Source organism: Pteropus medius, unplaced genomic scaffold, assembly GCF_902729225.1.
Source record: "Pteropus medius unplaced genomic scaffold, Ma_sr-lr_union100, whole genome shotgun sequence".
NCBI lineage: Eukaryota > Metazoa > Chordata > Mammalia > Chiroptera > Pteropodidae > Pteropus > Pteropus medius.
The window spans coordinates 45,877,367-45,902,970 of NW_024344378.1; the positions used below are offsets into that span (position 1 = coordinate 45,877,367).

The 25,604-nt window shown below is 48.2% G+C and overlaps 1 protein-coding gene across 6 annotated transcripts in view; it reads left to right on the plus strand.

Annotated features, from left to right (window-relative positions):
- Window positions 1–24,980, plus strand: part of CHST3 (carbohydrate sulfotransferase 3) — a 37,488-nt gene extending 12,508 nt beyond the window's left edge. For 3 of the 6 annotated variants that reach the window (XM_039872065.1, XM_039872064.1, XM_039872067.1), the window contains 3 exons: window positions 16,084–16,198; window positions 17,321–17,544; window positions 18,711–24,980. In XM_039872065.1, coding sequence (XP_039727999.1) covers window positions 17,405–17,544; window positions 18,711–20,001 — 1,431 coding nt within the window. In that variant the 5' untranslated portion in view covers window positions 16,084–16,198; window positions 17,321–17,404 and the 3' untranslated portion in view covers window positions 20,002–24,980. The remainder of the gene's footprint in view (window positions 1–16,083; window positions 16,199–17,320; window positions 17,545–18,710) is intronic. The other 3 variants (XM_039872068.1, XM_039872066.1, XM_039872069.1) reach the window with 2 other exon arrangements.
- Window positions 24,981–25,604: the final 624 nt, after the last annotated feature.

Sequence of the window (25,604 nt, forward strand, 5' to 3'; positions counted from 1 at the left end):
CTACATGAGTACATCACAGGGGCAAGGGAACTCTCACACCATGACCCTTAAAAGCTCCTGATTCAGACACATTACAAAAGAGGAGCTTGTCGAAATTAGTACATTCCAGCTTGAGAACAGTGGCTTTCAATCTTTTTGTATTGTTTAATCAAAACCTCAGACAGAGACACATAACTGAAACAAAAGTCTTATGAAACCCATATGTGTCTTTAATACACATGATGCACTCTGATATTTTCTGTTCTACACAGTTGTGTTCTACTCTTTTACAGAAGCTTGTCCAACCTACCAAATTGATTGTACAACCTGAAGTTTGAAAAATATCACTCTAGAACAGTGATTTTCAAACTTTAGCATGTATCAGACTCACCTGCAAGGCTTTTGAAAGAGCCTGTTGTGCCCACCCCCAGAGACTTATTGATGTCTGGAGAGAGGCCCGAGAATGTGCATTTCTAGTTCCCAGGTGCTGCTGCTGGTCCAGGATCCTACTTTGAGATCCCACCCTCCTAGAACATTTTAAAGGCAATCTACTCCTTTGGCAGAGACTACCAGAGGATAGCTTTATTCAACAGATGAGAATTGTTGATGGCTAGCACAAGTGTGGGTTTCTGACATTTTTGAGGATTCTGGTCAGGCACTGTTTTGGGAATCTTAAACCCAACCCTCCTGAAATCCAACTCATGCTATTAATATCAAGTGCTTAATGTAGAAAAGGTCTGCTAAGCAAAGAGACACTGATGCCCGACCCTGGTTGAATTACCTGCCTTTAAAACCCCAAATCCACAAAACGTAAAACTCTCCCAGCCCTTTTGAAAACACTGTTCTTCCATAGGCAATGAAAGGTGCCATTTACCACATGGATTTCACCTTTCTGTTTTTTAAAGGGAAGAAGGTAGATGAAGCGTGATCACCCCACGAGGAAAGCTGTCCGCCTGGCTCTGGTTGGGGTCCGGTGGGTTTCATGGGCTGTTTCTGGATTCCCAGCTTTAACTGGAACCTCTTCCAGGCATTGTAGCTGAGTGCTCATATCAGCACCCCAGCTTTCCAGCCTGCTAACTTATGTTCTAAGCTGCCTCTGCGCCTCCGACCAGCCCCCACCCCTTATCCTCCCCCTTCATAGCCTGGGGGCCCCCATGGCCCCCTCCCCAGCCTCACAGTGCTCCAGAAGCCAGCCCTCAGCTGGGAGCAGCCTCATGAGGGAGGGAAGTGTTAAATGGGCACAGAGCCCCTCTGTTCCATTAACAATGGCCCGTTGATGACTGGATTCTGCCCAGTCGGCCCCCTTGACTGGACTTTGGGGAGGAGGAAGGACTCCAGCCCCCCAGGCAGCCATTTCTGGGTGTGAGGTTGATTTGGAGGCCTCAGCCTCTGTGTGCCCACAGAACCTCATTCTTCAGGCCCTGATGCAGCAGTGAGAAACCCTCTGGACCGTCCCACCCCACCCCAGGGGCAGTTTGGGGCCCCAAGAGTGATTCAGTTCAGTCTAATCCAACAAACATCTATTGAGCAGCTCCTGGGCACTGAGGTTCGGTGCTAAGTAGCTGTGGGGAATAAGAATAACTGCTAACATGAATTCAGTTCCGATTACAGTCAACCCCACCTGTGGCTGCCCAACAGAGTCACTAGGGAGCTTATAAAAATTCCAATGCATAGACATCCCCAACCCCCTGAATCTTCCAAGCCCCTGAGTGAGCCTCAGGAACTGATATTTTATAAACTCTCTCAAAGTGACTCTCATGCCCAGCTGGAATTAAGCATCACTGGCCTCTCGTCAGTTAGATACCTCGCTAAGCATTCACCTGTAGTATCCCACTTCATGAGGTGGGTGCCTGTGGGAGGCTGAACAGTGGCCCTCCAAAGATGTTCATATACGAACCCCCCCGTACCTGCAGATATGTTGCCTCACACAGTAGAAGGGAGTTTGCAGTGTGATTAAGGATTTCGAGATAAGAAGTTTACTCTAGATGATCCAGTGGACCCCAGGTAATCATAAGGGTCCTTGTAAGAGAGAGATTTACTACAGAAGAGGAGGTCAGAGTAATAATACATCAAGAAAAAGACTCAATCAGTCATTGCTGACTTCAAAGATGGAGGAAGGGACCACGAGCCATGGAAAGCAGGCAGCCTCTAGAAGCTGGAAAAGGCAAGGAAGCAGATTCTCCCCTAGAGCCTTTAGAAGGAGCACAGGCCTTTTGACACCTTGGTTTTAGGTCAACGAGACTGATCTTGGACTTCTGACATTCAGAACTGTAAGATAATGTTATTTTAAGCCATGGAGTTTATGGTAATGTGTGACAACAGCCATAGGAAACTAATGTGGGACTACTACTAATCCTGTTTTACAGACAAGGCACAGAGAGGTGGGGCAGTCACCTGGGGTCACACAGCTAGCAAGTGGTAGAGCTAGAACGAGAAGAACTTGGGTGTGTCTGACCCATTAATCAGTGCTCTCTCCACCTCACTGCTCTGCCCTGCCTTGCAGCCAGACAGGTATTGGTTCAAATCCCAGCCCTGTCACATTCTTTCTTGTTCTTTGCAGGGTAGGAGGAATGGAGACCAATTGGAAAGCTAGGGTGGTCAGGTTGTCCCCAGGTGGAATGCCATTTGGAGGAGTTTGAACTTGATTCTGGAGGAATGGAGCCCACAGTTGTGCTGGCCTGGTCTCCTCCCCTGAGTTTCATGGTGCTATCTTTCCGGCCTGTGCAGTCTCTGGGAGCTAGCCTACTGTAGCAACCCAGCTGCCCTGTAGAACTGCAGGGTTGGGGCCAAGAACAGCATTCTACTCATTGTCTCCCACAGCCAGTGACAGCTGCTTATCTGGGACAGGCAATGGGCTTTTATTTCTTATCTAGGACAGGCAGTGGGCAATGGCCTTGTGCCTCCAAAGCATGTTTCTTTAAGACTCTCCAAAAACCTTATATTTGAGGCCATGTGTGTCTCGTAGAGTGTGAGACAAAGAGGTCTAGCAAGTTGTCCAAAGTTGCACAGCAAGCTGTTGACAGATCCTTGCAGACCAGTTTTTGGCCAGAACTCTGAGCTGCCCACTGCTGTACAGCTCCCACCTTTTGGCTAAATCTGCTTGCTCAGTGATACAGCATAGTGGTTGAATTCATGAATTCTGGAGCCAGACTGCCTATATTCAAACCCCAATTCTACCTCTTAACTGAAGACGAGTTGTTTGGCCTCTGCTTGCCTTAAATGGCAGTGTTGGTTATTATCGGTTATTATGTGTACCTTCCTCATAGGGTTGTTCTAAGGATTGAAAACATGTATGTGTTTGGAACAGTGCCTGGTTCATTATAAGTGTTAACTTTTGTTATTATTCAGTTCCTTTAGGGCAGAGGCTGTGTCCTTCCCTTCTTCTATTCCCAGTGCCTCTTCCTATGCTTGGCGTAAAGCAAGGACTCAGCAAATGAACTTGCTTGTTGAATGTGAGCTTTTATCATCCAGAGATTCACTAAGTACTTTCTCAAATGTTTTCACTTTTTAAAAGTTCCACCTAAAGTGCTTCAAACCCTTTTCCTTCCTGCCTGGGAGCTGCAGAATTTCTACCAAGCGCCCTGAAGCTTGCTTTGCCCCCTGGTAGGTCCATGAGCAGTTCAAATATGGCCCCAGGTCTCACCGACCCATGAATGCCAATGTTGGCAGTTAGCGTAGCTGCCGAGATCGCCTCCTCCACTGCAAGACAATGCCTGACTGACCTGCTGAGGTCTCCCAGGGATTTCTGGGCAGCTCTACTTGGGCATCAAATCTTGTTTGGCCTCACTTGGACTCCATGCCTGCTCCCAGCTCCTCTCTGACTGGAGGTCCCGCCAGGTCTTCCAGCTGATGGGTCAGATATTATGTCATTCCCTCCAGGGTCCTGTCCCCTCTTTCTCTTTCCCCTACTGTAAGGATGGGACTTTTTCATCTACTTCCTCATTCAGCCTCCCCACCCGATGCTTCTACAAAACACCAAACTCAGAGTTCCCGTTTTTATTCAACTAGTTCACTCTTCTGCCCCAGGAAGACCATTTTGCTCACCTCTAGCTCCATTTTCCAAAGATGTCTTTAAACCCTACCTACTGTTGTGGAAGGTAGTTTTTTTTTTCTTTCAAATTAACCCTTTTTTCGTTGTTTCAAGATTAGTATAGATATATATGCAGTTTTAAGAAATAATACAAAGAGATCCCATGAACTCATTACTCAGCTTCCCCGGTGATAACATCGTACAAACTCTAGTACAATATCACAATCAGGATATTGATATTGACACTGATACATTCAAGATATATCATTTCCAGCACCACAAGCATCTCTCATATTGCCATTTTATAGCTATATCCACTACCCTCCTGCCTCACCCTTTCCTTAACTCTCGCGATACTGATCTTTTTCTCAGAATTTTGTCATTTCAAGAATGTTATAAAAGTGGAATCATGCAGCGTATAACCTTTTGAGACTTTTTTTTTTTATCACTCAACTTCATATCCCTGAAATTCATCCAAGTTGCTGTGTGTATCAACAACTCGTGCCTTTCTAACTGCTGGGTAGTATCCCATGTTGTGAAATCCCAGTTCCTGGCAGAGCTCCTAAAACTCTTGTGATTTCCTAAGTGATAAGAGCACTGGGAGCATCTCTTATTCTAATGAAGGGACGCTGGGTGGGCTCCTGGATTGGGGGGCACACTGGTCACCAGGAATATCAAGCCATAATTAGAAGCTTGGAATTTTCAGTGCCCCTCGTCTTCTCCAGAGAGGGAAAGGGGCTGGGAATGGACTTAATAATTGATCATGCCTACGCGAGGAAGCCTCCATAAAATCCCAATAGTATGGAATTCAGAGAGCTTCCAGGTGAATGAACACATCCACATTGGGAGGGTGGTGCACCCCAACTGCAAGGGACAGAAGCTTCTGTGCTCAGGGCCCTCTCAAACCTCACCCTATGTATCTTTTCATCTGGCTGTTCATCATATCCTTTAATAAACTGGTAAGCGTAAGTAATTGTTTCCCTGAGTTGTGAATACTATAGCAAATTAATCAAACCTGAGGAGAAGGTCATCGGAACCTCTCCGATCCATGGAATCTAATGGCCAGTTTGTCAGAAGCACAGCTGCTAACTTGAGTTTGTGACTGACCCCTTCAGTGGGGGAAGGGCAGTTTTATGGGACTCCTACAATTTGTCGGAGACTTGCTTGTTGTTGGGGAAAAGCCCCATTACTTGGTGACCAGAAGTAGTGTTCTGTGAAAAAGTAAAGGAGACACACAGGAAAGAAACACAATGGGGAAGAACTGAGTTTTTCCCTATACAGGAAGGAAAACAACTGATTTTTTTTCCTTTATACCACGGTACAGGGGAGCAAGTTTTAAATGGACCGCTCAAATATGGGCATAGGAACTCCCCAAGCACTTACATCCCGAGTAAAACAAGAAAAATAGACCTGTTCATCCGGCATACCTGTCCTCCTGCCAATCTGTCAAGCTAGTACCCACACAGACAAACACTCCTGCTCTCAGAGAGACCCCCAGGCACTGCTTGTTAAAGAAGCTAGGTGCGGCAAGGCAGGGCTCCCAGTCTTTGCCAATTCTAGGTTAGAATCACCTGGGGAGCTTTAAACAATCATACCGAAGCCACATCCAGACCAATTCAGTCATAATCTTGGGGGGTGGGACCCAGGCCTCAGTAATTTCTGAAACTCCCCAGGTGATTCTCACATGCTGTCAGGGTTGAAAAGCTGAGTCAGCAAATGCACCACACTCACACTACCCCTCTAGCATTGGAAGACATCACCTGCCAGGCAATCACAACATTCTTCCTCTGGATAGCCACCTTTCCAAATACAACACTACAGGCAGTCACTTCCAATTGATCAGCCTTGGCCTAGGCTGGGAACCCTGAAACTTTGGCATTGGCCATGTCCAGGCCACAGAAAATAAGCCTGGCCTCAGAATTCTTCTCATCATAGTGCTCCAGGCAACCAATACCAATCTATTGGTTTTGGCTCATGGGATGAAAATTATTTGTTGTCCTCAGCGTAACAGCATTTTTTTGGTTCAAAATGCTGAAAATCTGGTATAGCCAACATCTTTGTCAAGTTCCCTCTTGCTTATGCTGGGTTAAGTTCATCACAAAGCTTCTTAGACTCGTCATTAAAGTAAAATTAAGCACTAACTGCACAGTTAAATCCTCACTTAACATTGTCAATAGGTTCTTGGAAGCTGCAACTTTAAGCAAAATGACATATAACAAAATGGATTTCACCATAGGTTAATTGATATAAACAAGAGTTAATTAAAAAAAAAAAAAGAATTAAGTGCCTACAGCGCATATTTCTGGTCACAATAACATCACCAAACTTCTAAATAAAGACCCAAAACACTTCTAATATTAAACATTGGAATAAATGTGAGCTAGCCATACGTTTAAGAAAGATACATAAAAACGAGTAAGATAATTATTTTCCAACCCGCTTATTCCAGTTCAGGGTCACGAGTGGTAGCACCTATCCTCTGAGCTCAGGGTACAAGGCTGGGCCCCGCCCTGGACAGGACACCCACACACCCGCACTCAGACTGGGCAACTGAGACACACCAGTTCACCCCACGTGTGCATCTTTAGGATATGGGAGGAAACTGGAGGACTCAGAGAAAACCCACAGACTTGGGAAGAACATACAAACTCCACATAGTGGCCCCGCCAGGAACTGATTTTTTCTTTCTTCTTAACATTATGACAAAAAGACGTTGGATGAAATGACATTATTCAAGAACCTGCTGTACAGGGCAGCGAACTGGAACACAACTCCACACACTCTTTTTTTCCAGTTTATTTTATAACCACTTACTTTTATTTGGAAAAGGTTATAGATAAACATGGTAACAAATTCAAATAATACAAGAGCGTATTAGTGAAAAGTAGGTCCCTATTCCCACTCATTTCCCAATTCCCTCAACTACTCTTACCAATTTCTTATTTCTCTCTCTAGAAATACTCTAGGTATGTCCCAGCAATCGTGTGTATCCACCCTGATTTTTACGTAGATGGTAGTATACCACACACACTCTTGCCCATTGCTTGAATCACTCATATCTTGAACCACATTTCATATTGTCCCATAAAGTGCTGCGTCTTTCTTTTTAACCATTGCAGGGTATTACACCGATAAATATACCATCATCTAACTGGTGTTTTCCTTTTTTTTGCCTATTCACAGACGTTAAGGTCATTTTTAGTCTTGCAATTATAAACCGTTTACTGTTATATGTGTCCTTGTAACCGTGCGAGTGTATCTGAAAGATTAATTCGTAGAAGTAGAGTTCTAGAGTCTCCATGGGGTCAAAGAGTGTGCGTATTTAAAATTCTGCTGGTTTTGCCAAGTTGTCCTTCAAAATGGACACTCCCATCAACATAATGAGAGAAAGCTGTGTATTGGGCCAGAACAGGTTATGTGCAGTAACAATTCAACCCCCACATTTCAGTGGCTTAGCACAACAAAGGCTTGTTTTATGCTTGCATCCCTTCTGATGCAGGTTGGGTGGCTCTTTAAGCAGCAGCTCAGGATCTGGGCTGCTTCCTTCTTGTACTAGCCAGTTGGCACACATGGCCTCCAGTGTTGCCTCAGTAAGAGAAGAGAGAGCCAGAGGAATGTGTAGGATCATTTTAAGGACTAGGCCTTGAAGTGGCTTACATCACTTTAGCTTATATCCCACTGATCAGAACCTGGTCATTCTCAACCTAACTGCAAGGAAGCCTGGAGAAGGTGGAGGGCATGTGGGTACTTGAGCACCAAGTCTCCGCCAGTTGTTTCCCCATACTTCACCTACGCAATATAACATAGAACATTTTGTTCTTCAATCTAATATGTGGAAAAATGGCACCACATATGGTTCCGATTTATCCTTATGTGCTTTCTTTAGGCAATTGGCCTCAACCTTTTTCTGCTCTAATACCCATAGCAGTTTGTGTTCACACTCAAGACACACTCCAGTGTACTTGCCCAAATTTTCCCAAAACCCAAAAAAACATTTTGTGGGGAAGCCTGAAGACTTTAAATTTTGGCTGTTATTCATAAAAACACATAAAGGCATGTGAGTAATAATATAAAATTAGCCATGTAAAGATCTTTGCCAGCTGTGGTGTGGAATGGATTGGCAGGGGTTCTGTGTAATTTCCTAGGCTCTCTGCAACTCCACCTTCACTCTCGTTCATGAAAGCACAAGCCAAGCGAGGGAGAAAGGTGGGATTGTAAGAACCTTGCATTCATTGCAGGTCTCTTCCTAAAGAATATCTCTTCAGCAAATTTCGAAGCTTTAACTATGCTTAGTAACCTCACTATTATTGTAATCTGTGGTGTTTTGTACGGTAAAGGGCTTTATGGGCTAAATTAAAGGCTTGGAGGATGGATGTACACGGCATATGCGCTTGAATGGAGGGTTTATGTAAGAGGAGACTTGGAATTTGGGCTGACATTGAGCGGTAATGCCAGAGGTTAGAATGCCAAACTAGGGTGGTGAGGAATCTTGTTTGGTAGCCACTAAGGATCCTGTAAAGTTGGGAGGGCAAATCGGTTTTCTCTCACATGCCAACTCTAATGGATTGGCACTGCACTGAGAAGGTTTATGAGGCTACATCTAGTCTCAGCTGAAAAAAAGGAGGATGATTGATTAGTGATGTCTGCTTCAGGCACAGAACTGCTGACTGGTGAAATGCGTGCCATGTATTTGCCATCCCTGTGCTGAAGGTTGGTGAGCGGGGGAAGCTATGAGAGTCAGGGTGATAAAGTTGGGCAGAGCCATTACTAATCTGGGAGACAGGAGAACTACGTAGTGGTTCGAGTTTTGTCACCATCCAGTTGTATGCCGTTGCCCTCTCTGAGTCTGGATTTCTATAGATGAAACATGAAGAAGGATGGATAAGAAAATTTCCAAGCCCTTTCCAATCCTGACATTCTGCAGTTTTAGGGAAAGAGCCATGATTTTCATGATTGGCGGGGAGGTGTACAGGACAGATTTCTCCTGGACCTTTTGGAAAGAAATACCCACTCAGACTTGCACAGTCTGAGGCAAGTTCAATTAAAGTTGGAAAGCCAAGCTGCTTTGCATAAGGCTGCTGGCCTGAGCCACTGCTGTCAACATGATTTTGTCCTGGGAGCAAAATCCACCAGTCCACTGGCATTCTGCTTGTCCTCAGACTGACAGTTCGGAGGCCTGAAGCCTCAGTACACACCCTTCACAACAGTCAGAGGAGAGAAGGCCGCTCTGCAAGGGTCCATTGTGGGACCATGTGAAATTTGTGAGCAGCTCTGGCCTGCAGGGAAGTTGGAGAGAGAGCATCCTTGAAGGTTCTGCCTGTGGTGTTTGTTTCTCCATCTCTCTCTCTGGCTGCTCTGCTGCCTCAGGAATACAGGTGGTTGCAGTGCCTGAGACAAGGAAAGTCTGAGTGTCTATCTCCAGATAAGGCTAAGAGTCCAGGATGAGATGCCCAGGGCCGAATGCCATCCATAAATGAGTGTGTAGTGCCTCTGCCTGAGGGACATTCTCAGCTGGTGGTCAGGTTAGGTTATCACTGTTTCCTTTTTCTTAGTATTTTTAGGGGACTGACACCCCTCCCCCCACTCCCGCCATTCCAACACTCAGCACAAGTGCACAAGCCACAGATTTTGCTGCATCTGTAAAGACAGGGCCAGCTGTTTCTTCCTAGTCCCTACTCACCACATCTTCAGCTTGGATTACGCACTTCACTGGCACCGCCTCCTTGAATTCCTTGTGACCACTGAGTTTATAATAGATGCTGTAAATATCCCCATTTGCAGACGAGGAAATCACTCAGGTTTAAGTTCTTTTCCCAGTGTCGCAGGGCTTCAAAGACAATAAATAAAAGCAAGGAAGTCAAGTACCCACAGCTGCAGAGAGAATCACTATTAACTTATTCGGACTTTTCCAAAGTGTCTGTCTGTCTGTCTCTCTCTCTCTCTCTCTATATATATATATACACACACACACATATATATGTATGTATGTATGTACGTATGTATATACGTGTGTGTGTGCATACACGCACATTTTTTGACTAAATGGAATTCTAGGTTAGATATGGGTGTGTCCTTTTTCAGAGAGGCATCGTAATGCGAACATATTTCTGTGCAATAAATTAAATCTCTGCTAACATTTTTTATCAATAGCAAATTAATTAAGCACCTTCTATGCATCCAATAAAACACTAGCACTGGGGAAGAGATGACCAACCTATAGGAAACCACAGCAGACTCTTCAACACAGTGTACGAATTCATTCACTTCACAAATATTATTGAGCTCTGCCATGTGCCAGTGCTGTGCCAGGCACTGTGGGCACAGTGGAGCATAAAACTGCTGTCCAAGAGAAGACTCAGGGATCCTCCTAGAGTCTTCTGTTCCCCCACTTCCCCCATCCATAGGCATCGTTTATAGTTTTTACTATGGAAAACATACATATCATAAAATTTACTATTTTAACCATTTGTAAGTGTACAGTTCAGTGACATTAGGTACATTTACATCGTTATACAACCATCACTACCATCCATCTCCAGAACTTTTTTGTCTTTCCAAACTGACACTCTGTCCCCATTAAATGCTAATGCCCCATCCCCCTCCCCCGTCCCGGGCAACTACCCTCTACTTTCTGTCTCTATAAATTTGGCTCCTCTAGGCGCCTCATGTAAGTGGAATCGTACAGTATTTGTCCTTTTGTGTCTTGCTCATGTCACTTGAGATGCTGTCCTCAAGGCTTATGCCTATTGTGTATGTCATAGGCATTGAGTTGGCTTTCTTAACTTCTCACATGTCTATCCTTCCACTTTGCCTCTCTGCTGCCACTTACTCAGGACCCCTTCTCCCTCCTGAACCATTGCAGAAAGAACTAACAGGTCTCCCAGCCTCCAGTCCTGTGCCTTTTCTACACCATTTCCAAAGTGATCTTAGATTTCTATGTTTCAGATTAGATTTTAAAACTTATTAAAGTGATACATGTGCATGGTCGTTAAAAATTCATACAACTATGAAAGGGCATAAAATGAAAAGAATCATCACTTAATAGTTCATTTTTGTAGCTGTGCAGCATTTTTAACCCCCGTGTGATCCGTATTCATTGTTCCCATGCACTGCAATTACTCAGCCAGCCCTATCTGGTGGGACATTTGAGCTGCTTCTCACACTTGGATTTCCAGAGCTGGGTACACATCTTTGGACAAGAATCTTGGCCCACATCCAGGTCAGTTCCGAATGAGCCAGCAGTCTCCTCACCAGGCTGCCCAGCTTCATGGTTATGGCCGTCATGGACACCAGCTCCCATTGCAGCTCCTGACCAATCAAGTGTAGCAAAGCCCAGAGCAGTGGGTCAGCTCCGGACTGGCCCAGGGCCTGGGATGCAGCGTCAGAGGCATGGTAAGTGCCTTTGCTGACTGGGAGGCCTGAAATTGTTCTCTTGGGCCCCATATTTTGTGCAGCTGTCGGCTTTGGGATTTACACAGGATGTGTTGTTCATACAGCTGAGCCGGCCCTGATAAAGCGACTGTGTCAAATAGGGGTAGAGGGTGTGCTCCCCCACATCTCTGAACAGCGAAACAGGGCTGAGGAGCAGCCGGGGTCTCTCCTGGCCAGGGCTGGCTCCCTGAGAGTCTCTGGTAAACCCATCCCCACTAGAGTGGCCCTCAGCCCCAAGGCCCACTGCTGCACAGGTAACACACACCTTCCTTCGCCTTTGGCTGTTTCTATTCTGTCTTGGCTAAGGTTGGACAGGTGTCCATAGGAAGGTATAGGTGAGTTTGTTCTGAGAGAGGAGGCTGGAGCCCTGGGGTGTGAGGGTGCTTGGGGAGGAAAGATAGCCCTGAGCTGCACAGGGGAGCATCAGCCAGGCATTCATTCACTTCCTCATTCTTCCATTCCTTCTCTTCTTTCTTTATGCACTGGTTCATCCAACATACTCTAAGCATTTACTCTCCTGTCAGACACTAAGCCCGAGATATTGGAGGCCTTGGTCCTTTCCAAGCCATCTCTGGATGTTGCCACATGAAATAGAACTTAGCCTGACAGGCCACTGGACAGACTTCTGCATTTCCCAAGCAAAGATCATCCACATCAAAGGCAGGCCCAGAATTTGAGTTCCTTCTTCCTGCCCTGCCTGTCTCCATTATCCAGAGGATTCAGAGACAACTCACAGAAACCCTCCTGAGCTCTCTCCTCCTGGGTGTTTGGTTACATGGCATGATTGGGGCAGCCTCCAGGCCCCACAGGGCTACAGTCCATGGGTTGGTTCAGAGTTTTCGCACTTTGGGCTTCCCTGCTGCCATCTCTGCCCAGGGAGCCTCCTCCCTCTCAACTCTGGCCCTCCCTCAGCGCCTCCTCTCTGGGTGGCTCCTCCTCCTGCCTGGTGGAAAGACTTTGTGAGCAGGGCCTGCAACAGCTGAGGCCCCAGTCTCCGCTAAGCTCTCGGCCCTGAGCAAGTGAGGGGAGTGGAGTTTTGCAGCCTGATGCAATGTCTGGCAGGGCCCATCCCTTATCGGAGCTCCATTCACAGCAGACTCTGGGACCTTGTCTCTCCCAGGGAGAGGCAGAGGTGGGCTGCAGTCCATTTAGGGCCTCAGTGGAAGGCCTGGGGAAGCCGAGGGCCTGGCTGGGAGCCATCCAAGTAGAAAACTGTTGTCTCGTGAGGGCCCCTTGCCAGGTCATGAGGGAAGCCTAAACAGAAAGGCGCCCCCGGAGGGGATAGCAAGGTAGGGATGCCTGTTCTTGGCGTTTAGGGCCTCAGCTCACAGCCCACTTTCTTTCTAGTGTTCCCTCATTAAGATTTGGCTGAGGTGCCTTTGGCTGTCTTCTGTTCTCCCAGTCGTTAGCACACAGCTGTAGAGGCTTGGGCTGAAAGCCCCAAAGCTCAGTTTCTTCATCCTCAAACCAGCACCCAAGATTGTTATAATTCAAGAGACTAATGTATGTGAAGCCCCAAGCATGCCGTTTTGCCCGTAGTACACACTTATAGCATACGCCCATAGTAAATGCCTATAGTACACATTCAGCACATGCTTATATTATACACTCAGGCATATACTCATAATACACGCCCGTAGCACATGCTCACAGCACACACATGTGGTTCCCTCGTATAAGGAACAACTGCTTTTTTTCTTCATATTTTCCGTCAACTTAGAATTATTAAATATCTCACGCTGGGCTAAATGCTTTGGGAAAGACATCCTTCAATTCATCCAACGAGTACTATGGCGCACCTGCTCTGTGCCTGGTATACAGAGGAGGGCACTGGGATAATGGGCGTAGAATATAAAGGCGAAGGGGATTGACGACACTCTCGTCTCCCGGAGCTGACATTCCGGTGGCTGAAATAACAGTGGCAGTAAACGAGTACATTTCCAACAAGGAAGGAACTAAAGCAGGATGCCAAGAGGGAAAATGATGGAGGAGGATAGATGGTCAACGTTAGGTCAGTGGTGACAAAACTCCAGCAGAAAGGACATTTGAGCTGAGCACTGGGTGTAAGTAGGCCAATGGCAGCTGTCCCACCATCTGCTGCATCCAGGCAGAGCTAGGCTGGTATGTGCCCCTGGCTTTCTTCACCCATTGGCCCAGGCACCCTGGAAATATGACCTCCTCTGGCATCCTGGCATGGGGATGCCAGTTTTTCCTTTGGCTGTCACGTCATTGCTGGGTGTTGGAGGGAGGATAGGTATCAAGCACTCCCCTGGGAAGTGGCATCCACCAAGAGGAGGAAGAGATTTTTCATTTTTCCCATGAGCTAAGCGAGAGAGAAAGACTGGCCTGTGCACCATGGGTTTTGCGAGGGGGGTAGTATGAAGGATTATGTGAAGGTAATACGAAGGCACCCTGGACACATTTGTGTCACAGATGTCACAGACCCACTTCTTGCAGAGGGCCTCCTGTAGGGCAGGTTCTGCCTGAAAGTTTGCTGTGTTACCACCATCCCAGCCCTGTCCTCCTCCCTCATGATCCTTTGACCTCCTGGCACTTGTGACCCTCTCTTGGTGACCTCTCCCATTCCCCCTGGGACCTCTAAACCTCCCTCATCTGCTGCCCACCCACTCCCACCCAACCACTGGGCTTCCGAAGCTAAACCTAGGGGCAAACCAAAGGAGCCAACAGCCTGCCTGTGTTTCATGTCACAGAGAGTTTTCGCTTGCTTCTTCCTTTTAGGGTAATGGCAGGAGAGTTCTTAGGAATCCTGTATGGTTGAGGGGTGGGGGGAAGGAGTGAAGCTGGGAGGGCAGCTTAAAAATAAAACAGTGCCTGGAAGGGAGAGGAGAAGGTTTAGGAGCTTTGTCATCAAGGCAACCAAACTTTTAAATCTTACCAAAGATGTTATACCCTGAAGGGAGAGGACAGCAAAGGCAACTCCCCACACCCACCCCTGCCTTTTTTTCTCCTCTCTAGTATTTAATGAACGCTTTCCATGCATCAGATACTGTTCCTCACAGCAATCTTATGCAGTAGGTGCCATCTTTTTCATGCTACCGGTGAAGAAATTGAGGCCCAGAGAAGTTAAGTCGTTTATACAGGGCTACACAGCGTGGTAGACACTCAGGAAGGACTAGAACCCAGGACTTTTGGTCCCAGCTTCTGGTCCCTGCTTCCCTCCCACTATCAGACCAAGGCAGCTCTCAGCCAACTGCCCAGAGGCTAGAAAGTCAGGATTTCAACTCTTGTGTTCTGCAGACTCAGAATTGGATCTCACTCACCCTTTTGGCAGGACAGGTGGCCTTGCACCCCACCATGGGTTAAATGAGATGCTTAAGGAACGTGATCCTGTCTATGATTCTACAAACTCATGCCAACAGCCAGCCAGGCACTGAGCCAGCCACCAGCTTTGACAGGTTCACTCACAGTGATTCGTTGGGCAGCAGGTATATGCTGGGTGTTATTCTAGATGCTAATCCCAAGATTGGGGGGCTTGCCGTCCAGGAAAGAGAGACAGACTGACAGACCATCAGCTGGAAAGCCCTACCATATGTGCTACAGTGGGGGTCCCTGGGTAGCATTAAGAGGCTTGAATGTCCTGGATCTGGGAGGAGTGATCTAGGCCCCTGCTGGAGGAACCTCGGGTAAGTTACTTAACCTCTCTGAGCCTCCTTTACCTGTTCTGTAAATGGAGGTGGTTGCTACCTAATAGGGATTTTGTGAGGAATTGATGAGGAAATGCAAATCAAGTGCTAGCATAGCACCTGGCACAGAGTAGTAAGCACTCAATAAACTTCAGCTACCCATATCATTCCAGTCAGCCCTTCCAACCAGAGTGTAAACCCCAAGGACATGGACCAGGTCTGCCTGTTCAATGCTGTATCCCCAGTGCCTAGACAAGAGGCTGGCATATAGTAGGCTCTCAGGAAATATTTGTTGAATTAGTGCATGGGAAAAGGCCCGGAAGAAATCGAAAGAAGCAAGAAAATTCCAGTTGCCCTCATGCTGGCCTTGCAGTCCTCTTCCCTCCTGGTCCCCTCTTCACCAACCTACACTCAGGAAGCACCCCCAGTATCCCATCAGGGAAAGCTACCTACTGCCCCACCTCCTCTCTGCCCTGCACAGCTGGAGACTTCCATTTGGCTGCCAGGGTATATATCTCCTCACATGTAGAAACCCTGCCTCATTACTTTCCCTTAAGGAATTCAGGGACAGATTTTTCTGGCTGTCCCTGAAGCTAATTCCATTGTGTGACAATGGTGCAGCCTTGGGACCCAACTTCTTGCTCTCCCATTCCCCCATATCAACACCAGCTGCTTTCCTTAGGAAAATCTATCTTTTCCAGAGAGAGGGATGGTCTGGGTGCCTTGCACAAAGCCACAATAAGATTTTTCCAAACTTGGAGCAGATTGTGTCCCATGGATGAGGGTCCTTATGGAGAAAGGGACAGATTTGCAGAAGAGAGGGAAGAGGGAGTTATGCTGGAATCTGGGGCTCATGGTGCAGGACAGGTGTGTGACAGGAAGAGTGAAAGAAATGGTGATTCAGGCTCCATTGGGCGACGCTGTATTTGCTCCAGCTTTTAAAAATATACACACCCTCCACTGAGGCTCATTTATTCCTTTACTCATTCTGTCATTTAGCAACCATGCATGAGTGTCTCCTGTATGCCTGGGCCAGTGCTAAAGGATAATGAGGTTCCAAACTCCCCACCCTCCATGAAGAGATGATCAGCACTGAACAAATCATTTCAAGGAGGTTTGTTTTATGACAAAGTGTCAGGTGCTAATGGGAATCTTTTATAGTGATGGGGCTGGTGAGCCCTAACCTGTCTCGAGGGAGGCTGCCCCAGGAACCTGAGACCTGAAAGCCAAGGCCATGTGAAGGATTTTGTTAGAATATATGTGCTATGATGGATTTTTTTCCTTAATTATTTTTAAAAAAATATAGCATGGTAAAATTTCTAACAGTGCACAGTGTTACACAACAAATATAAGACTCACCCCACTCTTCTCTCCTGATTTTCTGGCCCTTTATTACAAGGCCTTGTGCTTCCCCGCAGTCACAGTCCTTTGTATTACACATCTATATTTTTCTCTCACTGAAAAAAATTTTTTTCAAATGGGATCATACTACATCAGAGGTTCTCAGCTTGGGGTGATTTTGCACCTGTCCCCTGCCCAGGGGACATTTGACAATGTCTGGAGATATTTTTGATTGTCACATCTCAGCAGAGGGGATGCTAGTGGCATCTAATGAGTAGAGGTCAAAGATGCTGTCAAAGATCCTACAATGACAGGACAGCTCCCACAACACAGAATTATCTGGTCCAAAATGTCAATAGTGCTGAGATTAAGAAACCCTGTCTTAGGTAAGCACTCTGTGTCTGCAGCTTGTTTTACATATATAATTGCTATTTACAGATAGATAGATAATGATGATGATTATGGTGATGATAGATGATAGATAGATAGATAGATAGATAGATAGATAGATAGATAGATGATAGATAGACAACAGACAGACAGACAGATGATAGATTATTCACATCAGCATTTGTAGATCCTCCTCCATTATTTTTTATTTCGGTGTTTGTAGTCTTTTCCTATTGCAAACATTTGTACTGCAAGGAACATTCTTTTCCCTTGAGTCATGTGTGAGGTCAAAGGATAAATTGATGGAAGTGGCATGGATGAATCAGAGGGTCATTAGCATTTTAAATGGCCTGATTTCAAGTCTCTTTGGTTTAGAGTCCATTAGGATAGTGGGTATGGGATTATGGCTGCTAAGCAAGACCAGGATCCTCAAAGGTCTGGTGGGAAAGCTCCTCTTTGTTCTCATCTACAAACAAGGATGTCCTGACTCCCCATCTCTCCACAGGAGAGGGTGTCCCCCACCTGAAGACAACCAGCCAGGTCCTGAGTGATGTCCCCAAGCTGAGTGCCCACAGCCCCACCCTTCCCCATGGAGAAAGGACTCGCTTTGCCCCAGGAGTGCCGGGACTTTCTGCACAGCCTGAGGATGAGGAGCAAATATGCCCTTTTCCTGGCTTTTGTGGTGGTGGTTTTTGTCTTCATTGAAAAGGAAAATAAACTCATCTCGAGGTGAGGGATGCAAGCACGAGTCTTCCTTATGAAGGGGGTATGGGAAGCAGAGAAGCAGCTGTATGGCTGTCTGGACCTGCAAAGGCAATCCTTCAACCAGTGATCATCCGTGCACATGTCCTCAGTGGTGAGACTTGGGCCCTGGACTCAGGCAACCTGGGTTAGAATCATAATTCTGACCCTTTCTAGCTGTGATAGCTTAGGCATATTACCTCACCTTTCTGTCTTAAGTTCCTCTTCCCTAAAATGTGGCTAATGATGAGGCCTTCCTTGTTGTAAAGGTTAGATAAGAAAATGTAAAAGCTTTTAGCCCAGTGCTTTGGCACATAGTTGGTGTCCAGTACTTGCTGGCTGTGGTTATTATTATTAATTAACGTTCTGGCCTAAGATGATGCCTCAATTTAATAGCACATCCTCTATACCAATCCAAAGTCATGGATGAGGGTGAGCCCATGGAAAGGCAGGGCCCTTGATACAGATACCCTGGTGGGCAGGGATGCCATGTGCAAGTTGCGTATTGTTCAACTCCAGGGGTGTGCAGCGTATGGCTGTGTGCAGTAGCCCTACTAGTGGGCCAGCTCCACACAGAAAGATTTCTTAGACCTGCTTTCCCTTAGACCTGCAAGAAAGCATCAGCCAAGATGGACAGGACTTGGGCTGTGTAGCAGGTATTGAGTCAGTGCCCTTCCTGGGTTCCTTAGCATGGACTGTTCCTGTTTGTGCCTACGGGATCCTACTGCAAGTCCCTGCCACTATCCACTTAACAGTGTACTCTCCACCTGCACATTGGCAAGCCACAAGTACAGGGGAGTAAATGCCTATGTGAGCAGCTCTCAGCCAAGGCCAGCTGGGCTTTACCCTTTGCAGGAGAGAATCCTGAGATGTGCTCTACACGTCTCCCGGGGCCCCGAGTTGGAGTGATTTGCCCACAGGAGTAGCTTGTTCATCCCTCATGAACTTCTTTTCCTCTACACCTCATTCCCTACCCCTTTACCAGCTCTTCCTATGATCGTTTCCCAAATCAACTACTTACCCTCAAATCTTTGCCTCAGAGTCAGCTTCTGGTGGAACCCAACTGAGACAGGCTTTGGGCGATCAGCCTGCGAGGCTACAGAGGATGGAGTCCCCAGCCAGTCACTGACCCTGGTCTCCCTTTGTCATCACAGGGTCTCGGACAAGCTGAAGCAGATCCCTCAGTCCCTGGTAGATGCCAATAGCACCGACCCAGCCCTGGACTTGGCGGAGAACGCATCCCTCTTGTCCCTGAGTGAGCTTGATTCAGCCTTCACGCAGCTGCAGAGCCGCCTGCGAAATGTCAGTCTGCAGCTGGGCGTGGAGCCAGAGGAGGAGGCCGAGCGGGAGGAGGAGCAGGAGAAGGAGGAGCAGCCACCGCCACCGGCTAAGGCCGGACCCCGGCGCCACGTGCTCCTCATGGCCACCACCCGTACCGGCTCCTCGTTCGTGGGCGAGTTCTTCAACCAGCAGGGCAACATCTTCTACCTCTTCGAGCCGCTGTGGCACATCGAGCGCACGGTGTCCTTCGAGCCAGGAGGCTCCAATGCAGCAGCCTCGGCCCTGGTCTACCGCGACGTGCTCAGGCAGCTCTTCCTATGCGACCTGTATGTCCTGGAGCCTTTCATCAGCCCCCTGCCCGAGGCCCACCTGACCCAGTTCATGTTCCGCCGGGGCTCCAGCCGCTCCCTCTGTGAGGATCCCGTGTGCACGCCCTTCGTCAAGAAGGTCTTTGAGAAGTACCACTGCAAGAACCGCCGCTGCGGCCCCCTCAACGTGACGCTGGCTGCCGAGGCCTGCCGTCGCAAGGAGCACATGGCCCTCAAGGCCGTCCGCATCCGGCAGCTGGAGTTCCTGCAGCCGCTGGCGGAGGACCCCCGGCTGGACCTGCGCGTCATCCAGCTGGTGCGTGACCCCCGGGCGGTGCTGGCATCCCGCATGGTGGCCTTCGCCGGCAAGTACGAGACCTGGAAGAAGTGGCTAGCGGAGGGACAGGACCAGCTGAGAGAAGAAGAGGTGCAGCGACTGAGGGGCAACTGTGAGAGCATCCGCCTGTCTGCGGAGCTGGGCCTGCAGCAGCCGGCCTGGCTGCGGGGCCGCTACATGCTGGTGCGCTACGAGGACGTCGCCCGCAGGCCCCTGCAGAAGGCCCGGGAGATGTACCGCTTCGCAGGCATCCCCCTGACCCCGCAGGTGGAGGACTGGATCCAGAAGAACACCCAGGCGGCCCGGGATGGCAGCGGTATCTACTCCACGCAGAAGAACTCCTCAGAGCAGTTTGAGAAGTGGCGCTTCAGCATGCCCTTCAAGCTGGCGCAGGTGGTGCAGGCCGCCTGCGGCCCCGCCATGCACCTCTTTGGCTACAAATTGGCACGGGATGCCGCCTCGCTCACCAACCGCTCTGTCAGCCTGCTGGAGGAGCGTGGCACCTTCTGGGTCACGTAGGGAGACTGGGTCACGTGCACCCCTCCTCGTGAAAGTCCCGCCCTGCCTTCCTCACACCCAGGCCAGCGGTGCGGCCGCGGCACTCGCAGAGGAAGGCGGGAAACCGTGCAGTGAGCAGGCCGCCCCTCCGCTGTAGAAGTAGCCCCCAGCCACATAGCTTCCCCACCGCAGCTGTGGGCTGGGGTTTCTTGCTGAGAACAGGACAGTGCCCTGTCCCTTTAAGAGCCATCAAAACCAGACATAGGGAGCAGCAGTTTCCTGAGCAGGCCCAGGCATGTCCTGGCCTAGTGACAGCGCCCCTCCCCGTCTTTCTCTGTCTCTGACTCTGACTCTGTCTCTGTCTCTGTCTCTGTCTCTCTCACACACACACACACACACACACGCTTGAAACACACATAAATGCCTATAGACCCTGTGGGACAGAGTCCAAATATTTAAAAATCAGAAGGATCTGTGGACATTGACTAGTCACAGTTGCATCTCCCACAGTGCTCCAGTGTTAACCTTTCAGTCTCCGGATTTCTACACAATCTACCATGGATTCTGGTTGGGTCCCTGGGGGAGGACTAGGACAGCCCAGGGCGTTAGAGGATGGCAGTTGAGGCTTACCAACCAAGAACGATAGAATAGTTTCATAAATGGGATAACTGTGCTGGTTGCTGATGAAATCGGCTCTTATACAGAACTACAAAACACACAGGTATAAAGATAAATTCCTATATGCACACCACATACACTGAAAAACATCAGAAACACACAATTCCACATACACGCATGTAAATACACAGACAAGCTCCCCCATTGCTTTATGCCCACAGGGTTTACAGGTTTTCTCTTTATCATGCACCTTATGAGGAATCTTTAATTATTTGGGGGCAGGGGAAGGAAACAGTCATAGGCCACAACCCCGTTGCCCAACCAGGTTTAGGATGAATGGGGGACACAGAACTTCCAAGTCCTGCGCTTCTGCCTGCCTTGGAGTCACATGACTACCTCCTCTGGCCCATTTATATCCTCACTGCTGGCAGGCAGGATGTTTTGAAATGGCGTGGCCCACTCTCACGTGTCTGCAGCCCAAAGGCCCCATCCCAGTTTGGCTGGTGTCCTAGAGCATGTCTATATTTGAAGGCTGCCTGGGGCCTGATGGGCAGAAGCAGCTGTGGTCCCTGAAGGCAAAAGGCAGCGCATGGGTCCTGCGCTTGCAGCCAGGCCTCTGTGGGGCAGGTCTTGGAAGACAGTCCAGAGTGCTCCTTGGGGAGAAGTCACATCAGGATAGCCCCTCCCCTGAGAAGACAGGGGAACGAGGTCGGCCTCCTGGTTGGTCACTATGGTTATGTGGTTAGTGTCTGGAATTCCTCCTTTAGGGCTCTGGGAAGAGTATTGCTCAACTCAGGATGGACTGGGTGTTTTATTTTATTTTATTTTTTATTTTTATTATTTTTTTTTAGGTTATTTATGGTTTGGTGTTTTGTGGCTGTGTTTTCGGTTTTGTTTCTGCAGGAGTGCAGCTTGGAAGCAATCTGTGCTTGAGGGGCTGAGGGGGTTCTGGGAGGACCAGCAGGGAGCTCTCTGCTGAAGGGAGAGGAGGAAAAGAAAGAGCCTTACTCCAGAAGGATCAGAGCCTAGGTGGCCATGTGGCAACCCACATGCCCCATGGACTTTTCTGTTTGAACCCCATGTGGAACAAATCTCAGCAACCACCAACGTTCTTTGCTGCGTGTCCAGAAGCAGCATAGATTAGCAGCCCTTCCCTGAGAAGAGGCCGGATTTGAACATTTCTCCCAGGGCCAATCACATTTTCTGGGGGTTCAGGGGCCTATAACCAAGCAGGAAATTGTACCCAAAATAGAAATCTTTCCCCACTCCCAGCCCAACCCAGGGAGCAGAACTCAGTACCACCTTAGAACTTGCAGGGAGCTGTCACAGTTCACTAAGGCTGTTTCTGATTTCCTGGACAACCTCTCTGTCAGATCCGTCCCATTGTCAAACCCAGAGGGCTGAGTTTTGGTTTGAGTAATGTGGACACAAGGGAAATATGGGATCTAAATCCAGCTGGTGTTGCTGTGGGGAAGGAAGGGGTGTGCCCTGGCTGGAAACCACCTTTTGAAAAGGTGAGGATGGTAGCCATCTTGTGGGGTCTGTTATAATCACTGTATTTGAGCTGCCGGGTCTCCATCACCATGGACTTCAGCCATTCGAAGAGGTCTCCACTCTAGGTTTTTCAGTCCAAGAATAAGTTATGCAGGGAGCTGGCTCTAATTTGGGGTCTAAAGGGACTCCAGCTCTGAAAACTTGACTCTGGGGGAGAGTGGGGCCAGGATTTTTCTGGCAGGCCCAGAAGTGCTGGCAGTTTTTCCCCAGCCCCTGCCCTGCTCCCTGTACTATTCCCCACGTGGGGGTGTGAGGGCAGGCTCCCCTATCCGGGGTGCTTCCTGGAGCCTTCTGAGTATGGACAGCAGACTTCTGCCTTCCGTCCTATGTCCAGGGCCAAGGCCTCCATCCCTGAGCTCTGAGGACTGTACCAAGAATGGACCTTTGGGACCTCTCAGGACATTGACAATTTGTATATTGCAAGTTGACTTAATTTATTTATTTTATGAAAAAGAAGAGACAGAAAATACCTTATTATTTGCAGGGACTCAAAGCTGTACCCAAAACAAGAAAGACAAACATAATAATAGAAACCAGTCACTCGCTCCACACACAACAAGGACACTCCAAGAGGATTCAGGACACAAGAGGGGACTAAACCAAGAGCTCTGGAGTTGAGATGGCCCCAAGCTATTGTTTAAGGAACTTCCTTCTCTTCCTCTTGTCGGTTTGAAGATGCAAAAGTAAGGCCTTTTCTTCTGTGTGACCTTTACCCACATATCTGAAGGGGGACCCAAGTTAAGTGAGTCTTGCCTCAGGGCTCAGCAGTACTGGGGTTTAGAGGACAGGGTGGGGGTGACTACTGACTTTACACTCCGTGGGACCTGGTTGGAGTCATGTCTTTGGGGTTTTCAGCATGGAGCTGGGCTGGGAAAAATGGTCCAGCTGGGAACTAATGCCTCCTTTTCCAGCAAGGCCAGCCCTGGTTTCTCTGCTCCTGCTGATGCGCCAGGAGCCTTCCCCTCCACAGCACCCACCTGCCTCGAGACAGAGGGAGCAGTTAATGCCTCAGCTCCACAGCTGCCAGCTTCCCCGGAACAAGAGGCCCATTCAGCAATGAGTGTTTACTCGTTTTCTTCTTCTTGAAGAAGACCTCTCTAGCCCAGCCTATATAAATAGTTCAGAACATTCCAAGCACTGGTGAGACAGGGCAGTGTCTAACACCCGCAGGCTGTCGCCACTACTGCCCATTTCTGGATTCTCCTGCACCTTGTTTGGAAACCTTGGAATGGATGAGGGCACGGGGCAGCGGGGAGCGGATCTTTGGGAGTCATTGATGGGGACAGGATTCCTGAGTCCTCATGGAGAGGGCAAAGGAAGAAGCAGATGTGCAGCTCTGTCACATGCCCCCTGCAGGTTATCACTGAGTTATTACTAAGGTTGAGAGACAGGAGCAAATTTTTTATCCCTTTATGTGATGCACACACTTGAAAATAAATAACTAAATGAATAGGAAAAAATGCTTAATGAAGAGTTTACTCCATGTCTGCCAGCACCCTCAGCCAGAAACTGGTTTAATGGGGCAGCTGCTAACCAAACCCCCAAGAGCAGAGGGCACTCATTCAGTCCATTACAGTGGCATCTTTCCCTGCCATCCGTCTGATGATGAAGTGAGTTCCAGCAGAAGATCAAGGGATTCCTGTCCCAAAAGATGGATGCTTGACCTGGACAGCAGACAGGAGATTAAAGCATCGGATGGTCTGGTTCTGCCCCTGAGGGTCTCTTGCATCCCTGGCTGATCCTCAACCACACTGGGGTCTGTTTTAATTGACTATAGGGCCTATCCCTTGACAGGTCTTGGATTATGAAGAGCAAGAGCAGAAGACTGGGTGGCTGCGTCCCCAAGGCAGTCACCTCTCACTCCCATCCCCAAAGGCTAAAAGCAAAGGCAGGTCTCAGAGGGATGGGTTCTCAGCAGGGAGATCTAGGGGGACAGAAAGGATGGGTGGGGGAATAGGTGCCTGCAGAGAACAAGTGGGTCTTGCCAATCTGTACAAACTGAAAGAAGGAGCATCCACTAAAATCCAGAGGCCCCAGGTTGCTGGGTTTGCTTGTGAAGATTCCCAGGACATGTCCAACTAGGCAGGAGGGAGAAGACCTGAATACAGCCACATTGCTTCTCAACTACCCACGGTTTCAGGAACAGTGGAAGCTGCTCTTTACCTCGAAAAGACAAAGCAGAATTGGCAACTTCAGATGTCTCAAGAGCTTCAAGATCCTTTGGTCTTGTGTCCTTTGTCATTTCATGACTGTGCCTGGGGAATGAATAAGTTATGCATTTCCAAAAATACAGACATGGTGCCAACCTCATTGGCCTAGCTCATATTATAGATCAGGTGTTTTATTTGGGAAACAAAATGACTCACGTATCCTGCTTTCTCTAACACTGGGCTTGACCTGGCAACCCCTGAAGTCTTCATCTCATCAGTATGTCCTAGGCCAAGTCTGCCTGGCTCCCCTGTTCCCTCCTGGATCCTGAAAATTCTGTCTTTTTGCCAAGACCTTGGCCCTGTGTCATGTTGCATGGCCACACAGTACAGGACACTTTCTTCATGGCCATGGTGTATACATATGTGTCCACACGTATGTATGTGTAGCATGCAGCTCATTCTGCTCAGCCACATTGCTCCCAGCCCCCTTGCCATCAATGTCTCAGATGTCCTTGCCATGGTTACAATCTGCCGTCTCCTGGAAACGCAGGGGCTGCCCTTCAGAAAGCTGGCGGCCACCCCTGGTCAGGGTCTGCTTTGCGGAACAGAATGTGAATCCATCACTTGATGGCTTACTTGACTTATTTAATTAAAGATGGAAACATGCAATGAGCAAAACCTGAAGTGTCTCTGCCTTTCTTTTGCGTTTGTTCTTAGCAGCAATCATAAAAATTAATAGGAAAAAAAATAGCAGCTGTAGGAATGGGGTGACTTCTAGCATGAAGCAGGGCACAGGAAATCCACTGCCCACTCCTGAGGAGTGAAAGGCGCAAGGGAAGTATGGCTAAGTGCAGAGGGCATGATGAACGTTCTGTGTTACCAGGACGGCAGAGCTGGTGGTGACTGCTTGCCGCTGGCTCCAAGAATGAGGTCTGAGAGATAAATACCCAGGCATTATGGAGCAGAGACAGGAGCATTGACCAGAGGTCAGGGAACCTGGGGATGAGTCCCAGCTTTACCACTGTCTGGCCCTGTGACCTTGGACAAGTCACTTACCTTATCTGAGCCCCAGTTTTCTTTAGAATGAGGAATGTAATCAGAGGTTTACAGCCTTCGATTCAAAAGTCAGCCCCCTCACCCACAGCAACTGTGTGTTGATTGGCTTCACATGTTGAAATAACACCTAAGGTTTCATTTGGCCTTCAGTAAAATCTCGAAATGTAATGGAATCCTTTCAAATTGCAATTGCATTACTCTATCTGTCATATCAACTTCAGTGTGAATTAGATTTCCATCCTTTTG